The sequence below is a fragment of the Stegostoma tigrinum genome, chromosome 11 (genome assembly GCF_030684315.1).
Source record: "Stegostoma tigrinum isolate sSteTig4 chromosome 11, sSteTig4.hap1, whole genome shotgun sequence".
In the NCBI taxonomy this organism is placed as follows: domain Eukaryota; kingdom Metazoa; phylum Chordata; class Chondrichthyes; order Orectolobiformes; family Stegostomatidae; genus Stegostoma; species Stegostoma tigrinum.
In genome coordinates this window covers 81,755,792-81,773,482 of record NC_081364.1, presented here as the reverse complement: position 1 = coordinate 81,773,482, position 17,691 = coordinate 81,755,792, and the positions used below count along the sequence as shown (strand labels likewise).

The 17,691-nt window shown below is 40.8% G+C and overlaps 1 protein-coding gene across 1 annotated transcript; it reads left to right on the top strand.

The window, feature by feature from the left end:
- The first annotated feature begins 1,441 nt into the window (after window positions 1-1,441).
- On the top strand, window positions 1,442-15,481 carry LOC132210162 (ral guanine nucleotide dissociation stimulator-like). Its single transcript, XM_059649585.1, has 7 exons — window positions 1,442-1,663; window positions 1,949-2,008; window positions 4,493-4,667; window positions 6,425-6,640; window positions 9,377-9,491; window positions 12,269-12,383; window positions 15,201-15,481. Exons 3-6 carry the CDS (start codon window positions 4,629-4,631, stop codon window positions 12,379-12,381), a joined length of 483 nt encoding a protein of 160 aa, XP_059505568.1. The 5' UTR covers window positions 1,442-1,663; window positions 1,949-2,008; window positions 4,493-4,628; the 3' UTR covers window positions 12,382-12,383; window positions 15,201-15,481.
- Window positions 15,482-17,691: the final 2,210 nt, after the last annotated feature.

Genomic DNA, 17,691 nt, shown 5'->3' with positions numbered 1-17,691 from the left:
GATTTAGCAGGAACAATTATAGCAGTTTAAACTTGCCTTAACAGCTCATTATTTATTTATGTTCTTTCAGGAATATGAAATAATTTTGGGTATCAAATCCCTGCAGTTTGCTTGCTCATCATACACCCTTCGTCCAAACGAGAATTTTCTAGACTTGTTCTTTATGCAACAATACTTAAGTGAGGATAGCGAGTACGTAACTGGTATTGTAGGAGTGTGCAGGTAAAACAGTTAAGGGTTGTGTGTGAAATCTTCTCTAGTTATAATTGCTGTTTAATGCTAGTGAGCTGCCAGATTGTTTATTGTCTTCCTTTTCCTTGGTTTCAAAGTTTTGACAATGAATTCTGACCTATGAGGATAAAGTCAGTTGCTCAATGAATCAATTCTGTTGTGTTGCATCAAAATGCGTTTTATTGGTATATAATAGTGCAGAGTATACTACCACTAAGCCAATGATTGCAGGAAAATGCAAAAAACTTGATGAGTGACCAATTTTAGCAACATGTCCAAGAGCTCCTATTGTGAGTGCATCTACAAATCCAGATGTAAATTGTACCAGTTTTGAGAAATGTTTCATTTCCTTCCAATTTCTTTTCAAATACATAATCCTATTACTAACATAAAATTAACAATAACCCTACACAATTGGTCAGCATTTTAAAGTATCTTTCAATGGTTGCCTAAAAACATCATTCCCTCATCTCAAAATAGCCACAGTATATTTTTAATAATGCAACCAAAAATAATCTCCAACTGAAAAAAAACCACTTTGCCATTGCTGGACCAGAGTTGATGAAGGAACCAGATTATAGATCACTGAAACTAATTTTTTGTTTTGACAGAGCAGGCTTTGTAATAATTACATTTTTTGAAAACAGTTGGCTTCTTCATAAATTGGTGGGCAGAAGTAATTATTTAAAATGTACCTGATGTATCAATTTACATTCCTGCTTTGAAAAACAAAGCTCACGATTAAGCCCATCCTCAGGCTACGGATGACCATGTGCAGCAAGCACCTGGCATTATCGTCAATTCAATCAGTGGCACAGTCAGTATTGGGCCAACTTCAAACATGGTATTTATTGTAACAGTAATTACAAAATGTTACCAAAATTCAGTTTCCATGGATCATAAGTTATATTTAAAGTTCTTTTGGACGTCTGGGATAGTATGGTTGATTTTCGGACAGATTGTCTGAAAATATCAGCAACAGAAAGTCTGGTCAAGAGATATACTCCTTCATTTTACTATCTCCGAGATGTGGCATGTGCTGTTTTAGTCACCTGAAGTGACTGATTCATGACCACCCTTCATTGCTTGACATTGCCTGTACATTCACATGACAGTGTGGATGAGGCCCGGAGAAACTCCTGTATAACTTTACATCCTATTGTATCACCTTCGGCACTGGAAGTTTGATTCTCATGTTTTCCAGTTGACTTTTTTCAAGCCCAGTCCTTGTTAATTTTTTCTGTACCTGCTGTAGAAGTTCGAGCATTTTGTTCAATTCCACGTGTTCTGCAAAAAGAGGGGGTTATCGTCTTGGTAAAAAATTACCCAAAGGAATCGCAGATGCTGGGAATCAAAAACACAAAGAGAAATTGCTGAAAAAATTCAGCGGGTCTGGCAGCATCTGTGAAAAGAAAGCAGAGTTTTCTTTCAGGTCTGGTGACATTTCTTCAGAACTCTTATTGTCTTGATCTCCTGTTCAAAAAGCAGAAAAGATCGATGTGCCTACAGTGAGAACTTTTGTCGCTCATTAGTCAAAGTAATGTTCAGTGTTCTCCTGCCTGAAAACACGTGCCTTTTGCAAACAAAATTATCATTCATGCAATTTCAATTCTATGTAAATGATTGATTTTGCCATTAATAATAAAAATATTGAACAAAGGCATCTGATTCTTTTTAAATGAATCTTGTCTGAAAATGTTTATCTGCCACCCTGCAGCTCCTCTGAACTCGAGAAACCGCCAAAGCCCAAAAAGAGTGTGTTTAAACGCCTCAGCTGGTAAGTATCCCATGTTAAGCACCGCAAATATCTCATTATTTCCTTTATTACCTGGATGAATGGACAGAAAGATAAGTACATCTGTTCCTTGACAAATAGAGACATCTGATGTGTGGTCATTATTGCTTCATTGGAGTGAGATTTTTTAGTAACTGGTTGAGTAATTTGAGACGATGCAAGGAGTAGTGCTGTTATTCTCACCTTGTGCATGTGTCTCGTGTAGACTGATTGATAGAGATTCTTTGCTATGACCATGATTGTAGAATGTGGACCTGTGATGAGCTTGGTATTGCCTAGCGATTCTCATTTATCCACTGAGAAGTTTCTGCACCATGGCTAAATTTCGCCGGAATAAATTTGTTTGAGAGACAAGTAAGCCAAAAAGGTGTTACAGTGAATTAAATTTGCATATTTGTGGGCCTGCATAATGAAAACTAGCAATGTTTAACAATTTTGAGTGAAAAATCAGATTTGTGTTCCACTTTGTGGGTCAGCAGGCAGCAGAAATATCTTCTGTTGAAAAATTATCAGCCATGCTTCTCACATTTGAAGCTCCACCTTAAAATTACTATCTCAGTGGAGTCAAGTTAGGTAAAGGGGAAGCACAACGAGATCTAGGTGTTCTTGTACGTCAGACAATGAAAGCAAGCATGTAGGTACAGCAGGCAGTGAAGAAAGCTAATAGCATGCTGGCCTTCATCACAAGAGGAATTGAGTATAAGAGCAAAGAGGTCCTTCTGCAGCTGTACAGGGCCCTGGTGAGACCGCACCTGGAGTATTGTGTGCAGTTTTGGTCTCCCAATTTAAGGAAGGACATTCTGGCTATTGAGGGAGTGCAGCGTAGGTTCACAAGATCAATTCCCGGAATGGCGGGACTATCATACGTTGAAAGATTGGAGCGACTGGACTTGTGTACACTTGAGTTTAGAAGGATGAGAGGGGATCTGATTGAGACGTATAAGATTATTAAGGGATTGGACACTGTGGAGGCGGGAAGCATGTTTCCGCTGATGGGTGTTTCCAGGACCAGAGGACATAGTTTAAAAATAAGGGGAAGGCCATTTAGAACAGAGTTGAGGAAAAACTTCTTCACCCAGAGAGTGGTGGATATATGGAATGCCCTGCCCCAGAAGGCAGTGGAGGCCACCTCTCTGGATGCTTTCAAGAAAGAGATAGACAGAGCTCTTAAAGATAGTGGAATCAAGGGTTATGGGGATAAGGCAGGAACAGGATATTGATTGTGGATGATCAGCCATGATCATAATGAATGGTGGTGCTGGCTCAAAGGGCCGAATGGCCGACTCCAGCACCTATTGTCTATTGTCTATAAAACTCAAATATATTTCCATGTGGAAGTTGACATGAAAGTATGTGTTTGTTGTCGTGCATACATGTGTAAAGACTTCAAAGTTGTTTTTGGTAATTTTTCCTGAGTTGGGGATATTATCTTATATTTCTGTTCAATAGGTAAGGACTGACCAGAACTCAGCAAAGTCAGATTTTTCCCCCACCTACCCATCTAGAGTTTCAGAGAAAAAACCGTGCCTTGTTGCTGTGTTGTGCCTTGCAGTGATCTGGAGTGTGACATGTGATTATTGTTATATAGAAACCAAGAAAGAGAAGGGAAACACTTATTCACTTCCTGGGATATCTTCTCTTTACATGAGTGTGGATGTTACATGGATGTGATTTAGGCTTCCGTGGCTTAATTGTGATTCTCGAAGTGCAGGCATTCAACATTGCAGCATTAGTGTGCAATCTCACATTTCAGCAGCCATCTGCTCTTGCTCCCTGTACTATTTAATGCCTAATATACCAACAATCAGGATTTTCAGTGTGGGAATTTTTTATCATGCCATCTGCTGTACTTCTTTTGGGAGTTTTGGAAAATTTTCTATGTTAATCATGCAATATAAATGCAAATTGCTGGATAGAAATCCTAACGTTTGCAGTACCAATATACTGAAGGCCACATTCAGAGTTCACTGTCGTACCTTACAAAGTGTTGTGCACAGTTTTCTATCAATTATCAATGGTGTTACTTTGTTTTACGTTTTATTTTTAATAAACTGCAGCTTTCAGGAAGAAATTATATACACATTAGCATGTGGCCAGGTTGGGGGAAATTTTCCACCCTGTGGGTATTCAAATCCACATTTTGCCTTTCATAAGATTGAGGTTGATAGCAGGTTGAATAACATTGCAAAAAGCCCAGATTCTTGTGCCATTCAAATACGCAAACATTATAACCTATTCATATACTCCCTAACTATTAGGCAATGTAACAATGTTCAATACTAGTAATGCGAGCTCTCGGTATGAGTGTGCCACTATTAATTTCTCACAGGTCAAATGTGGCGCACATCAAACTCCTGGTACTCACATCATCAATATACCTTCATTCTAGTTAAATTTTTTTTAACAGTTTGTCTAGAATGCAATGACATTTCCATATTTTTGTTGTGTCCCCTTTCCCTTGTGCAGCCTGTTTTCAAGGAGTGGTGTTAAAGTACACAACACTCAAACTAAAAGCTCTGAGCAGCGAGCAACCCTTCAGAATGAGGATTCGGACGACAGCATTACCGCAGCCAGCATTTTATCCGATTCCAGCCACTTGGAAATGGAAGAGCCGAGCACTTCGCAAAAAGCGTCAGAAAAGGTGAGACAGTGAGGCACTCATCACGTAAAATATGTTGTTCTCGGAGACTCTGGTTTGTCTAATAATGTCCAGACACTTTTTTTCTTCTTTCTTTCCTTCCTTTCTTCTGCCTTCCTGCCGTCTATTATCCTGACTACACTTTGGCAGTCAAGAGGATACAAGGGTACTCAGTGATACCGTCCCAGCCACTGGAGCTGGATGGCTGCCTAGCCAATCTCCTTCGCCTTTCTTTTAAGAGCTATTAGCCGAATAGCCATTTTGATGTTTCAGCCAGACTGAAATCCTTAATGTGAATGCCGTTCCACCAAGCATCTTCATAACTGGCTGCTGCCAGCAATTTTCCATCCCAGGTCCCACTTGCCAAAGTTGGGTCACTTGCTTTCAGAACGAAGGCAAGACAGCTGTGCCTCTCCCATCAAAATTCAACCTTTGTGCTGGTTACTGAAGCATTTGATTCCAGAAAAGATATTATTCGTTCACAAAGTGAGAGCTGATTTTTTTGGTTTTTTTTTAGTTGTGCTGTTGGCTTTGTTTTGCTTAGATATTTTATATGATTTTATACTAATAGCCAAAATATTTCATCTTTAATTGTTCACAGCATCTTTAATTTCTACACAGTAAATTTTAGTGCATGGGGTACATCTGTTGCAGCTTGAAGCGCCCAGTCCACAAAAACAGTATTTAGAGTATGTTGGACAGGTCTTGATCCAGCAATTGCAACAAAGTAATGCAAGTCTCTGCATGGAGTCCTCGTGACTGCACGTTTTGTTTTTCATCAATATTCGGGCTTTGAGCTGTTGATTAGTGCGTTCTCTGCTGAAGACCATTGTATCTTGGGAGATTATCAAAGTTGTGTTATGGTTATTGTTTATAGAATATGTCTAGGACTTGTCCCAGGGATATTTTCATAATGTATTTCTCTAAGAATTGGGCTAAGTATTATTAGGTCACATTTGGGTGTTTTGGAGTGGTATTTTTTTGTTTCAAAATACCCTCTTCCTTTTTATGGATTCTCCTGTTTAGTGTTGTGACTTCCTGTCTATTAATCATAAACTGAGAGCTGCAGTGACTTGGATGATTTCACTTCTGGTTTCTTTAGTTCTCTGCTGTATGTGGTTTGCTGTTGCTGTCTGTCTTTCTTTCTGCCAGTGGTGCTGTGCCGCACACATTCTGACCTGCACAATGCACTGGTTGGCCCATTCGCAGTCACCCACACTTCATAAATGTGTTTTAACTTCAAACAGTGTAGTTGGATTCAAGATTTCTGTGCATAGCAGGGTGAAGTGGGCAAATAAATATTTATGTAGGCATGTTCACATACTGAGTGCAAACTGAAACCCCAAAGGGTTTATCTGACAAACCTCGAATTGAAGCACCAGTTTACATGGTCAAGTGAAATGACCACAATGTTATTGTGCTGAAGGAAACTAATTAGTAATTTATGGGCATGCTAAGTACTGAATTGTTGACGTTGACTGAACAGCTAGTAAACACAAACGGGAGTATAATTCCTCAGAAGTGTTCGAGAGTGGTAGAGGAAAGAACTGCAAGTAAAATATTTCACAAGACAGCAACGACCCAGAATTCATGTACAACATCATGTTCTTGCAATTAAGCTGTCCTGCGCAGAATGCCTTCACCTTTGTGGGCAGCAGGACAGCATATTTTGTGTAATAATAAATATAACTGGAAAGGGGGAAGTTTCTAATATGCAACAATTGACAAACGTCTTCTTAAACAAAATAATTATTCCACAGTCATTAAAATCCGTGGATACTGCCTCCTCTGGAGGTTTATCCAACAGTGGTGCACCAGCAAAAACAAATTACGACATAGCCCAGTCTCGTAGGCGTGCGGGTTTGGGCAGCTGCTGGTGTGCAACACGTCAGAGGGACAACCGCCAGAATGAGAAAAGCTGCCTCATCCGAGTCAGATTAAAGGAGGACAGAGCACAAGAATTCAAAACGATTTTGGTAAGTCCCTGGACTGGTTGCTCTCGTCATGCTCGGTCCAAATAATTGCCATTGCTTTCTGCCAGTATCGCAAGAGGATTTTTTAATCCCAATTATTTGTTGCCATGCAGTCATATTCAGTGTGCATTTTCCACATTGCTGAAGTCTTTTTTGGTCAATAGGAGTGCTTTGACCATCATTTTGATCCTGTTTTGTAATGCAGTAGCAATGTTTAGGTTTTAGGCCTGAACACATTTTCCTTGCATTTCTCCTTTAAGTGTACATGGCAAGGTGCAGCACTCTGTTGCCCCATTTTGGGGACTGGCTGATAACTATTGAAGAGGAAATATCACAAATTAATGTGCACCATTAACTGTACAATAAATCAGCAAGGAGGTACCAGATCTTCAGTTAGCTGACCACGGGCACTTTGGTCCATCTGTCAACTAATCGAGTAATATTAGCAGAGCCATTGAATATTTCTTTCCTGACTTTGGAAATTTGTGAAATTTAAAAGCCTGGTGCATGGAAGAAAGCACATCAAAAATGGGTTAGAGAAGAGTGCAATCCAAAATAGAATAATTGCCTACTGGCTAGTTCAGGAAAGCCGAAGGAATGTTGGCCAAATTGGAAGGCACATCGATTGTTTTGTTTGATCATTTATTTTCCTTCAAAGGATCAGTCATACTGTTTCACTGTGGCTCCACAGATGTCAGGGTAATGTGTGGGAAATTGCTTCTGGTATTTAAATATTATTAAACAAACAGCGCCTCTTTACTCTGGTAAAGAGAATATTTGTTAGCTTGTAAATGAGTTGGAGATGGGGCAGAACCAGCCTAAGATCTGAGGTAGAATTTGGATAAGCAAATGGCAAACAGGCTATTTAAATTGAACATCTATGAAACACAGAAAACTAAATTCTCAACCAAAATGACGAAAATGTCTCCTGATGAAAGTGCAACAATTTTTTGCCACCAAACACAGTCATGAGAGGCCAGCTGGAGAATCGTGGAATGTTATTACAAAGCTTAAAAAAAAACTTTGGCTGATTGTGTCTGTGCTAAATCTCAATAATAAGTAGCTAAATTCGCCACCCACCTCCCCCACCACTGTAAACACCATTGCCCTTTTTACCCCTGCCCTGCAAATTTTGCTCCATGTAATTATTCAGTTGTCTTATGAAAGTAGTTTAATCTGCTTTAACCACCTATTCGGATATTGTGGTTTGGAAAAAGCAGAATTCTTTTTTTTTTGCTTTTGATCCCCACCAATGACCTTAGATTTTGTCCTTGGTACATAGTGTCAGAAGGACCAGTAAACAGTTTCCCCCATTTACTTTAGTTAGCCTGAGCAAATGACTGTTCTTCATGATTCTGTATTCTCATCCTGACCCAATTTTGTGTCTATACCACCACTGCCCGTTTCATTCCACAGGCTTCAATTTTGCTTGCACACTTGTGTGGCACTTCATCGAACATAGAAAATCCAGTGTATTACCAACTAATCACGAAAATCAGTGATTAATCATTTACAGTGTGAGCGTACTGAATGGGAAAGGTATTGGTTATTCAAAAAGGATCACTTCAGGGGATGTTAGTTAATGTAAAATAACAAGGTGTAGAGCTGGATGAACACAGCAGGCCAAGCAGCGTCAGAGGAGCAGGAAGCCTGATGTTTCGGGCCTAGACCGTTCTTCAGAAAAGGAATGTAGTTAATGTAATCTCTAATTGTGTAATATTTGACTTGATCACTTATAGAATTGTAGAGACATACGGAACAAAGTATCCCCCCAAACTTTTCCAATTTATGTACTTATCCAAATGTCTTTTAAGCATTGTAATTGTGCCTACATCTGCCATTTCCTCAGGAAGTTAATTCCACAACTTCTGTTGTATTTTTCAGATTTGTTGTTCATTAATATATTTATTATTGTCTTTGCTTTTGAGTGCATGGCAAAAATAATTTTTTTAGCCATGAACTATAGCGCAATTAAAGCAGAATTAAGTATGTGTCTACTCAACCAGAAAACGTTGCAGTTCTCCAGAAGAAACAGCAAATTTTCCAGTTTATTTCAATTTCCAGGTCATTGCTCAAACTTGAGCTGAGAAAAGTAATCTCCAAATATAACATAGAATTAAACAAAAGCAGACAATTGCCCAAAAATGTGTCTTTTCAATGTCCTGCCTATCGAATATTATTCCTGCACAGTTTAGAATTGATTGAATTTTTTTTGCACTGTCTTTGAATTGTAAATTGCTAAATGTCCCAAACTGCGAAAACAATTTTATGAAACATTTTATACGAATAAGCACAGCATTAGGAAATGTCAGACTTCATAAACAACATTGAGCCATTTGCTGTAATGACAATAAATGTTAAAAGCAGGCAAATGGTATGGGGGTTTTGGGTGGGAGGGGTTGGAATTGGCTTATTTAAATTATGAATTTCGTAACGAGTTACTTGCTTCAAACTGACTGGATAGGTAAACTTGAGCATTGGGCTCTGTTTCCATTCAAATTCCAACCTTTACTGTTCACAGTTTATGCGTTATGGAGCATCGACGGCAGGTTTAACAACAACTGTCCTTCCAGTTATTATTTTATTAATGTAACTTTTACAGATTTTGGTGTAATGTTCTGATTAGTCTTCTGGGTGAAAGCAGCTATGTTGAGAAGCCCTTTGGAAATTGAGGCTTTCCATGGTGCGTGTGTGTGTGTGTCTAATGCATTAACGAAAAGTGAATATTGTTTTAATTAGGTGACTAATCAAGATCGGGTTTCCGAAATTTTCCACAAAGCCATGACCGTGCTCAAATTTGAACCCGAGCGTCCTCAGGACTTTGATCTCGCACAGATCGTTGAATCAAATAAAGGTGAGCAGTGGAAATTGCTTCAATTTAAGTTAGAGATAATGGGAACTGTAGATGCTGGAGAATTCAAGATAATAAAGTGTGAAGCTGGATGAACACAGCAGGCCAAGCAGCATCTCAGGAGCACAAGTGCTGACTTTTCGGGCCTAGACCCTTCATCAGAGACGGGGATGGGGTGAGGGTTCTGGAATAAATAGGGAGAGAGGGGGAGGTGGACCAAAAATGGAAAGAAAAGAAGCTAGGTGGAGAGGAGAGTATAGGTAGGGAGGGGATAGGCCAGTCCAGGGAAGATGGACAGGTCAAGGACGTGGGATGAGGTTAGTACGTAGGAAATGGAGGTGCGGCTTGGGGTGGGAGGAAGGGATGGCTGAGAGGAAGAACAGGTTAGGGAGACAGAGACAGGCTGGGCTGGTTTTGGGATGCAGTGGGGGAGGGGAAGAGCCGGGCTGGTTGTGTGGTGCAGTGGGAGGAGGGGACGAACTGGGCTGGTTTTGGGATGTGGTGGGGGAAGGGGAGATTTTGAAGGTGGTGAAGTCCACATTGATACCATTGGGCTGCAGGGTTCCCAAGCGGAATATGAGTTGCTGTTCCTGCAACCTTTGGGTGGTATACTGTATCCATTGTACCCGGTGTGGCTTCCTCTACATTGGGGAAACCAACCTGAGGCTTGGGGACCGCTTTGCAGAACGCTTCTGCTCGGTTCACAATAAACAACTGCACCTCCCAGTCGTGAACCATTTCAATGCCCCCTCCCATTCTTTAGATGACATGTCCATCATGGGCCTCCTGCAGTGCCACAATGATGCCACCCGAAGGTTGCAAGAACAGCAACTCCTATTCCTCTTGGGAACCCTGCAGCCCAATGGTATCAATGTGGACTTCACCACCTTCAAAATCTCCCCTTCCGGCACCGCCTCCCAAAACCAGCCCGGTTCGTCCCCTCCCCCCACTGCATCACACAACCAGCCCAGCTCTTCCCCTCCACCCACTGCATCCCAAAACCAGCCCAGCCTGTCTCTGCCTCCCTAACCTGGTCTTCCTCTCACCCATCCCTTCCTCCAACCCCAAGCCGCACCTCCATTTCCTACCTACTAACCTCATCCCACCTCCTTGACCTGTCCATCTTCCCTGGACTGACCTATCCCCTCTCTACCTCCCCACCTATACTCTCCTCTCCACCTATCTACTTTTCTCTCCATCTTCGGTAAGCCTCCCCCCCTCTCCCTATTTATTCCAGAACCCTCACCGCATCCCCCCTCTCTGATGAAGGGTCGAGGCCCGAAACGTCAGCTTTTGTGCTCCTGACATGCTGCTTGGCCTGCTGTGTTCATCCAGCTTCACACTCTGTTATCTTCAATTTAAGTTAAATCAGTTTCTGAATGTCATAACCACTGCAAGGGAATTGATATTTTCTTCTGATTTCACCAAAAGGCTGAACATATCTAAATTTGTACAATTGAACATATCCAACTGTGTTCAGCAGGATTCAACTCTGAGGAATATAAAGCCAATAAACAACTAATATCTGCACCTAATAAAAACAAATTATTCCATCTGATTCCCCAAAGCCAAAAAAGAACAAAGAACCGCAAATGCTGGAAATCAGAAACTGCTGGAAAAACATAGCAGGTGTCATAGCACTTGTAGAGAGAAATCAGGGTTAGTGTTTCGAGTCCAGTAGCCCTTTTTCAAAGCTACTCAAATATTGAGTGAAGGATGCACATAGGAGTTGGTTGTGGCATTAAATCCTGAATTACTCACACTGCTTTGTTCATTCTTATTTTAACTGGTTATTCCGAAATAACTGTTTTCTGTTGCTGAAATTAATCTGCTCTTCCCCTGTTTTTGGCCCGTGGCTGAGAGACCAGAAATATGGGTGGGGTCACTGCTGTCAAGTTGCTAATCTGCAGCAACCCTCGCCCCACAATTTCCTGGTGAAAAGTAGAAACGAGGACACATGGGTTTAATTCTGCTGTGGTTTAAAATGTGCCGTCCAGGCTGTGTTAAGCAGAATGCCTTATGAAAATGAAGGGTCCCAATGCCTTTGCAGCATGCTATCCCTGTCAGTTTTCAAAGTAAAGAAAAATCAATCCCCTGGATGCAAGCCTCACTGACAAAGCTGGAATTTATTCTGCATCCATCATTGCCCTCAGAAAATGGTCATAGGCTGTGTCACTAACTCGTGTTTGATTTAGGTGCCCTCAGTGGTGTTAGTTTCAAGATTCCAATCCAATGCTGAAAGAGAGGATAGCTTTTCTCAGAGTTTTTGCATTGATCACACTGCACCTTTTTGTGTTTGATGCTGGTATCAGCAGAAGTGACCTGTAGCTGCTGGGTCATTCGTGAATCAATTGGGGTTTTGCATTGTTCTATAGGAAGGAAAATCTGACATCTTTACCGGGGCTACTCTCTGCATGACTGACTCTTCACAGCCTCATATGTGGTCGAATAAAGCCACTCAATTGTACAAACTTTCATGAAGAAGGCATGTGCCAACGGACAGCGAGGGGTTTGAAATGGATTTTAGACTTGACCAACAATGCTCATCCTGAAAATGGATCTCAAATATAATGGTTTTCAGTTATTGAGTTTACCTGAGGATGGTATAACTCCAAGATTTTCTCTTGTGTTTTGTAATATATTCTGAATCCTTGCAGTACATTCGTTCTGTTCCTCCCAGTCATTGATATTTCCATATCCCGGAAGTAGTTGGACCTGTGCACAATCAATATGATGAAAACACGTGTGAATAATAATATGCTTTCCCTCTGCTTTTTCAGTGCTCATACTTCCGGCCAATGCCATCCTGTATTACGCAATGAACAAGAAAGTGAATCACGACTTCATCCTGAGATTCACCGAAAGAAGATCTTCATGTCTATGCAAGTTTTGACTGTAAGGAACATAATGTTTCATGGGACTCTGTTGGATCTAAAATCTCTGCTCAGTATCAAAAACCCTGCAATATATGAATAAATTACTTTGGCAGTTTTCTACTTTAAATTATTGGACAATTTGAATAGAGTGACTTGACTTCAGACAATTGCTTAACATTAACTTTTGAGTCCAGTGCTTGTTTGTCCTTTTCAAACATCTTGCACATCAGCTATTTTTTCTAGAAGGCTGGAGAATTGTACCCTGCCACCTGTCTTCTATGAACATCACAGTCATGTATCAATTGGTTGGATAAGAAAAAGAATTTTTTACATATCAATCTTATTGACCAATTGTGATTGAATTTGCCTGGGTTCCTCAATGGTTGTTTGGTTAAAAAGCAAACCAGCCATTTGTTCAGCCAATGGCAGGATGATAAATACTTCAACTGAAGTGTTTGGTTTCGCCTATAAACTCTTCAGCACTCCGTTTCTGCCTTCAATATTTTTATTTCTCCAGTGGTTTAAATTAATTTGGAGAGAATGCCATAGACATGCCTTCAACAAAGGGTAACTACAAGAAATAATAGAGTTGTTTATTACTGCCAGTGATATTGCACTTGTTTGAGACCTGAACTGTTTTTACTTAATGTTCAATTTTACAGAAAATTATTATACGGGCTACATGAGTGAGACCAAGTGTGTGAGAATGAGATTATGTGAGTGAGATTGTGAGAATACGAGTCAGACCATGTGTGTGAGTGAGTGCCAAGTCAGTGAGAGTGAGTGAAACTGTGTGTGAGTGCGTGTGTGAGACTGTGGGAAGTCAGATTGAGATGGTATGCATTAGTGAGACTGTGTGAGTGAGAGTCAGAGTGAGCTGATGTGTCAGAGTGAGACTGTGTGAAGTTAGAGTCAGACCGTGTGTGTGAGTCAGACTGAACGACAGTCAGTATGAGACTGTGCGTGAGTGATACTAAGAGTTTCGGTGTGAGAGAGTGGGACTGTATGAAGTCAGAGTGAGACAGTGAGTGAAAGCATGTGCGTGACACCACATGTGTGAGTGAGACTGTGAGAGAGAGAGTCAGAGTTAGATTGAGAGAGAGAGAGACTAGGGATTTGTATATGAATGAGACCATGCATTTGTGAGAGTGAGATCATGTGTGTGACTAAGAATGTGTGTGTGAGTGAGAGAGTCTGAGTGGGGCTGTGTGTGGGTGGGGCTGCATGTGGGTGGGACTCTGAACAAGATTGTGTGAGAATGTATGAGTGAGAGAGCATGTGTGATTGAGTGAGTTTGAATAAGACCATGTTTGACTGAGACTGTGAACTCAGAATGAGATTGTGAGTGTGTGAGAGGCAAAGTGTGTCAGAACGATACTGTGTGCGTGAACCTCCAAGTGAGACTGCATGCGAGTGAGGCTGTGCGCGAGTGAGGCTGTGCGCGAGTGAGGCTGTGCGCGAGTGAGGCTGTGTGTGAGTGAGGCTGCGTGCACTCAAAATGAGACTGACTAAGAGTGTCAGAGACAGCCTGTGTGAGTGAGACTGAGTTGGTGTGTGAGAGTCAAGATTGAGCATGTGTGTGTTTAAACCTGAGTTTGTGCGTGTGACACAATGTCAGTGTCTGTGTGGGAGTGAGTCAAACTACGTGTGTGAGACTGTGTGAAGTGAGAATGAGAGTGTGCAAAGTCAGTATGGGACTGTATGTGTGAGACTGAGACCATGTGTGTGAGTGAAAAAGTTAGAGTGAGGCTACGTATGAGACTGATGTGTGTGCGTGAAGTTGTGAGAGTGAAACTGCAAAGTCAGCGTGACACTGTATGAGTGAGAGTGTGTGAGATTGTGCTTCTGAGACTGTGTGAGACTGAGTGTGACTGAGACTGTGTGAGAGTGTGTCGGAAGTGAGACAGTCCACGTGTGATTGAGGCTGCGTGAAGTATGAGTCAGACTGACTGAGTGTGTGTGAGTGACTATAACAGGCTGAGTGAGAAATTGAGAGTGAGACTGTGTGTGTAAGTGTGAGACTGAATGAAACTGTCAGAGTGTAAGAGTGAGTGAGCGTGTGTATGAGAGGATATATCTGTAAAGTGCAAGCCATCTCAGGAAAAAAAAACTAACAAACTAACCATTTATCCAGACCATTAGGTGGGATGATGAGTACTTCAGCTGGTCTGTTTGGCTCGGCATTTAAAGTCTCCAGCCAACCTTTTGTTTCCAGTGGTTTTAACTAATTCTGGATTAAAAATCCACCGATATGTTTTTAACTCACTGCAACTGCAAGAAATAACAGCATTGTTTATTATTGCCAGTGGTATTGCACTTGTTTGAGGCCCAAATTGTACTTTAATTAATGCTCAGCTTTATAATGAATTTATTTTGAATTGTTATATTGTGAGATGTGCGCACGTGTGTAAGAGAATATATATTTGTAAAGTGCAAACCATTTTTGGGGATTAAAGGTATTTAAAAGATGCACAGGGGACCAAATCACCTCAGACATGAATACTGTAATACACTTGTTGTTCCTTGTTTATCAGTTTATGTTCCATTACTCAGATCTGTCATTGATTCAAGTGGGTCTCATTGGTTAACAGCCTAATCTGAAACTCATTCATTGACCTTTTCATCTTAATGCAATCACATCTCATGTGCAGGACAGTGTTGGTTATGTATATTCAGTTTTCAAATGGATCCAAAACAAAAATCCATTCAAAGTAGCAAAATATCAGGAATTTTTGACAATATTTCTGTCTCTATTAAATTCACATTTGCACGATGTATAAATTAACACCAGGAACAACAAACACTTTAACATTTCTGGCAATCCTTTCTTCCACAGGCAATGTTCAAGCGTCCTTCCCGATGTGAATCAATGAGCTCTGGTGAGGAAGGGCTTGAGAGAGCTCACCGCCCTGACTTTTGAGAGGTCGTATGTATCTTATTTCCTCCCCCTCCTGTAAATCGCTTGGTGCTCAACATTGGATTCACTAATTAGAAAATTACACACAACCACTTTAAAAGTAAAATGGTTCAACATCGAGGCTATGCCAACAATACTAGCCACAGAGAGAAGGGGAAATCATCTGAGTTCTTTGTCGAAGTTCTGTTTCTAAAAATAGTGTTCAGTAAATGTTTTTGATGTTCTTACATTTGTTTTAAATTAAAAGAAAAACTTAAATTGCAATCTTTTGTTTCATTCTTTTGAAGTAGAAGACAAATTCTGGGCTGATGGAGTATACTTCATCTCGAATTAGTGCTGCTTTACTAAATATAAGCTCCTATCAGCAATTTGTGTTGAGAGCTCACCTCCACGAACCATGTGTCTGGGGTAATTGACAGTCATAATCCTAGAGAGCAAGGCAGGTACCTTGGCACCACACAGGAAATCTCTATTGTGGTGGGGGGCGCAGCTGATGGAGAAACTGGTCGAACAAATAATGGCTCTACCAGGATTGGAACAGTTTGTTTGCAATATGTGGGAAAGGTGCCTCCATTAAAAACGGCCTCTAATATCCGTCTACTCACTTGCATCACTGATCCCATGCCATTTGTAAAATGCAAGCTTCAGTGCAAAGGCCACATTGGCCTTGATGCACTTTCAAAGAATTTCTGTGCAAGACTGTTGTATAATGGTGTTTGCAGTGACTGTCACATCAGCGCTGTGGGGCAACTCGTGCTGGCACAAGCATTGGTGGGACAGATAAAAGAGTTAGCTCCAGGAATAGTGGCTGTACTGTTGTAGTTTTCCTCATTTTTGGATTCTGGGGAAGTATCTGGAAAACTGCCAATGTGACACCCCTACTCAAAAAGAGAGGGAGGCAAAAGACAGGTAGCTTTAGGCCAAACATTTATTGTTGAAAAGGTGTTGGGATCAATCATTAAGGAAATAATAAGTGCATTTGGAAAGCAATAATCTAATTAAACAGAGTCATCATGACTCCATGAAAGAGAAATCATGTCTGACTATTAGTTTTTTGAAAAATGCTGAACCAGAGCAGTTCTGGAGGAACCAGTACGTGTTGTATTTGGACTTCGAGTCGGCAATCAACAAGGTACCTCACAAAAGGTTCAGCCTTACAATAAAAACCATGGTGTTGGAGGTGATAAGTTGACATGGATGGAGAATTGGCTAACAGCTAGGAAGCGGTGAGCAGGGATTAGAGGTTCTTTTTCAACTTGGTGACCTGTGACCAGTGGAGTTTCGCAGGGATCAGTACTGGGATGGCAACTGTTTACAACAAATAAAAATAACTTGGAGGAATGAAGTGTAAGTACCTGGGCCGAATTTGCAGAAAACATAAAAATAAGTAGAAAGACAGGTTGCGAGAGAGACACAAACAGTTCACAATGAAATATTGCTATTTGAGTAGACGAAAAGCAAATGGAGTATAATGTGGGAAAATGCAAATTTGGTAATTTTGGAAAGACGAACAAAAGAGTTGTTTTATTCAAATGAAAAAAAAAACAGCAGAAATCTGCAACAAAGGTAATTGAGTTCCTTGTGCACAAAACACAGGAAGCTAGCACATAGACAGCAGGTAAACATGAAGACGAATCGAATATTGGCCCTTATTTAAGGGGTTGGAATGTAAGACGAGGGAGGTGTGCTGGTGGGACCACATTTGGACTATGTCAGCAGTTTTTCCTCCCTTATTTAAAAGATATCATTTTACTGGAGGCAGCACAAAGAAGGTTCACTAGATGATCTCCACTGTTTTGGGATGACCTTATGAGCAAAGGCTAAACAGATTGGGACTCTACTGTCTGGAATTTTTTAAAAAACGAGGATGTGATTTTGTTGAATTGTACAGGATTCTTAAGAGGCTTGACAGGGTAAATGTTGAAAGGATATTCCCTTCATGGGAGACTATAGGACCAGAGGGCGTAGTCCCCAAATATAAGGTGCCATGTTAGAACTGAATCTGAGAAGTAGCTTTATTGTCACATATACTCAAATGCCACATATTGGGCCATTTTAGGTACAGAGGTACCCAGGTTAAGATTCTCAAGTACAAATTCTTGATCTGGAAGACAATTAGAAAAATAAAGAAAGAAAAGTTCCAGGATTATAGATCAGAGGAATAAGTGAGAACACTAAATTTAAAAAAATCACCATGATAGATCATAGGAATAAATTTTAAAATATAAATGTAAAGTTAGAATGTCAGTCCTTTTAACCCAGTTCGCGCTGGCACCGAGCCTCCAGTTTGAGTTTTGACACCTGACCATGCCAGGCTTCACTTTGAGCCTCTCAAGGCCGGGAGACTGCTCTGGAATCACCTCAAGGCCAGAAGTCCATGCTGAGAGCATGTCAGCCGACAGATCATCTT

Excerpts from the sequence above, each read along its gene's own strand:
- LOC132210162 (XM_059649585.1), top strand. The coding sequence starts at position 4,629 with ATGGAAGAGCCGAGCACTTCGCAAAAAGCGTCAGAAAAG. Across the intron at positions 6,641-9,376 it reads AAGAATTCAAAACGATTTTG|GTGACTAATCAAGATCGGGT; the intron begins GTAAGTCCCTGG and ends TGTTTTAATTAG. Across the intron at positions 9,492-12,268 it reads GATCGTTGAATCAAATAAAG|TGCTCATACTTCCGGCCAAT; the intron begins GTGAGCAGTGGA and ends CTGCTTTTTCAG.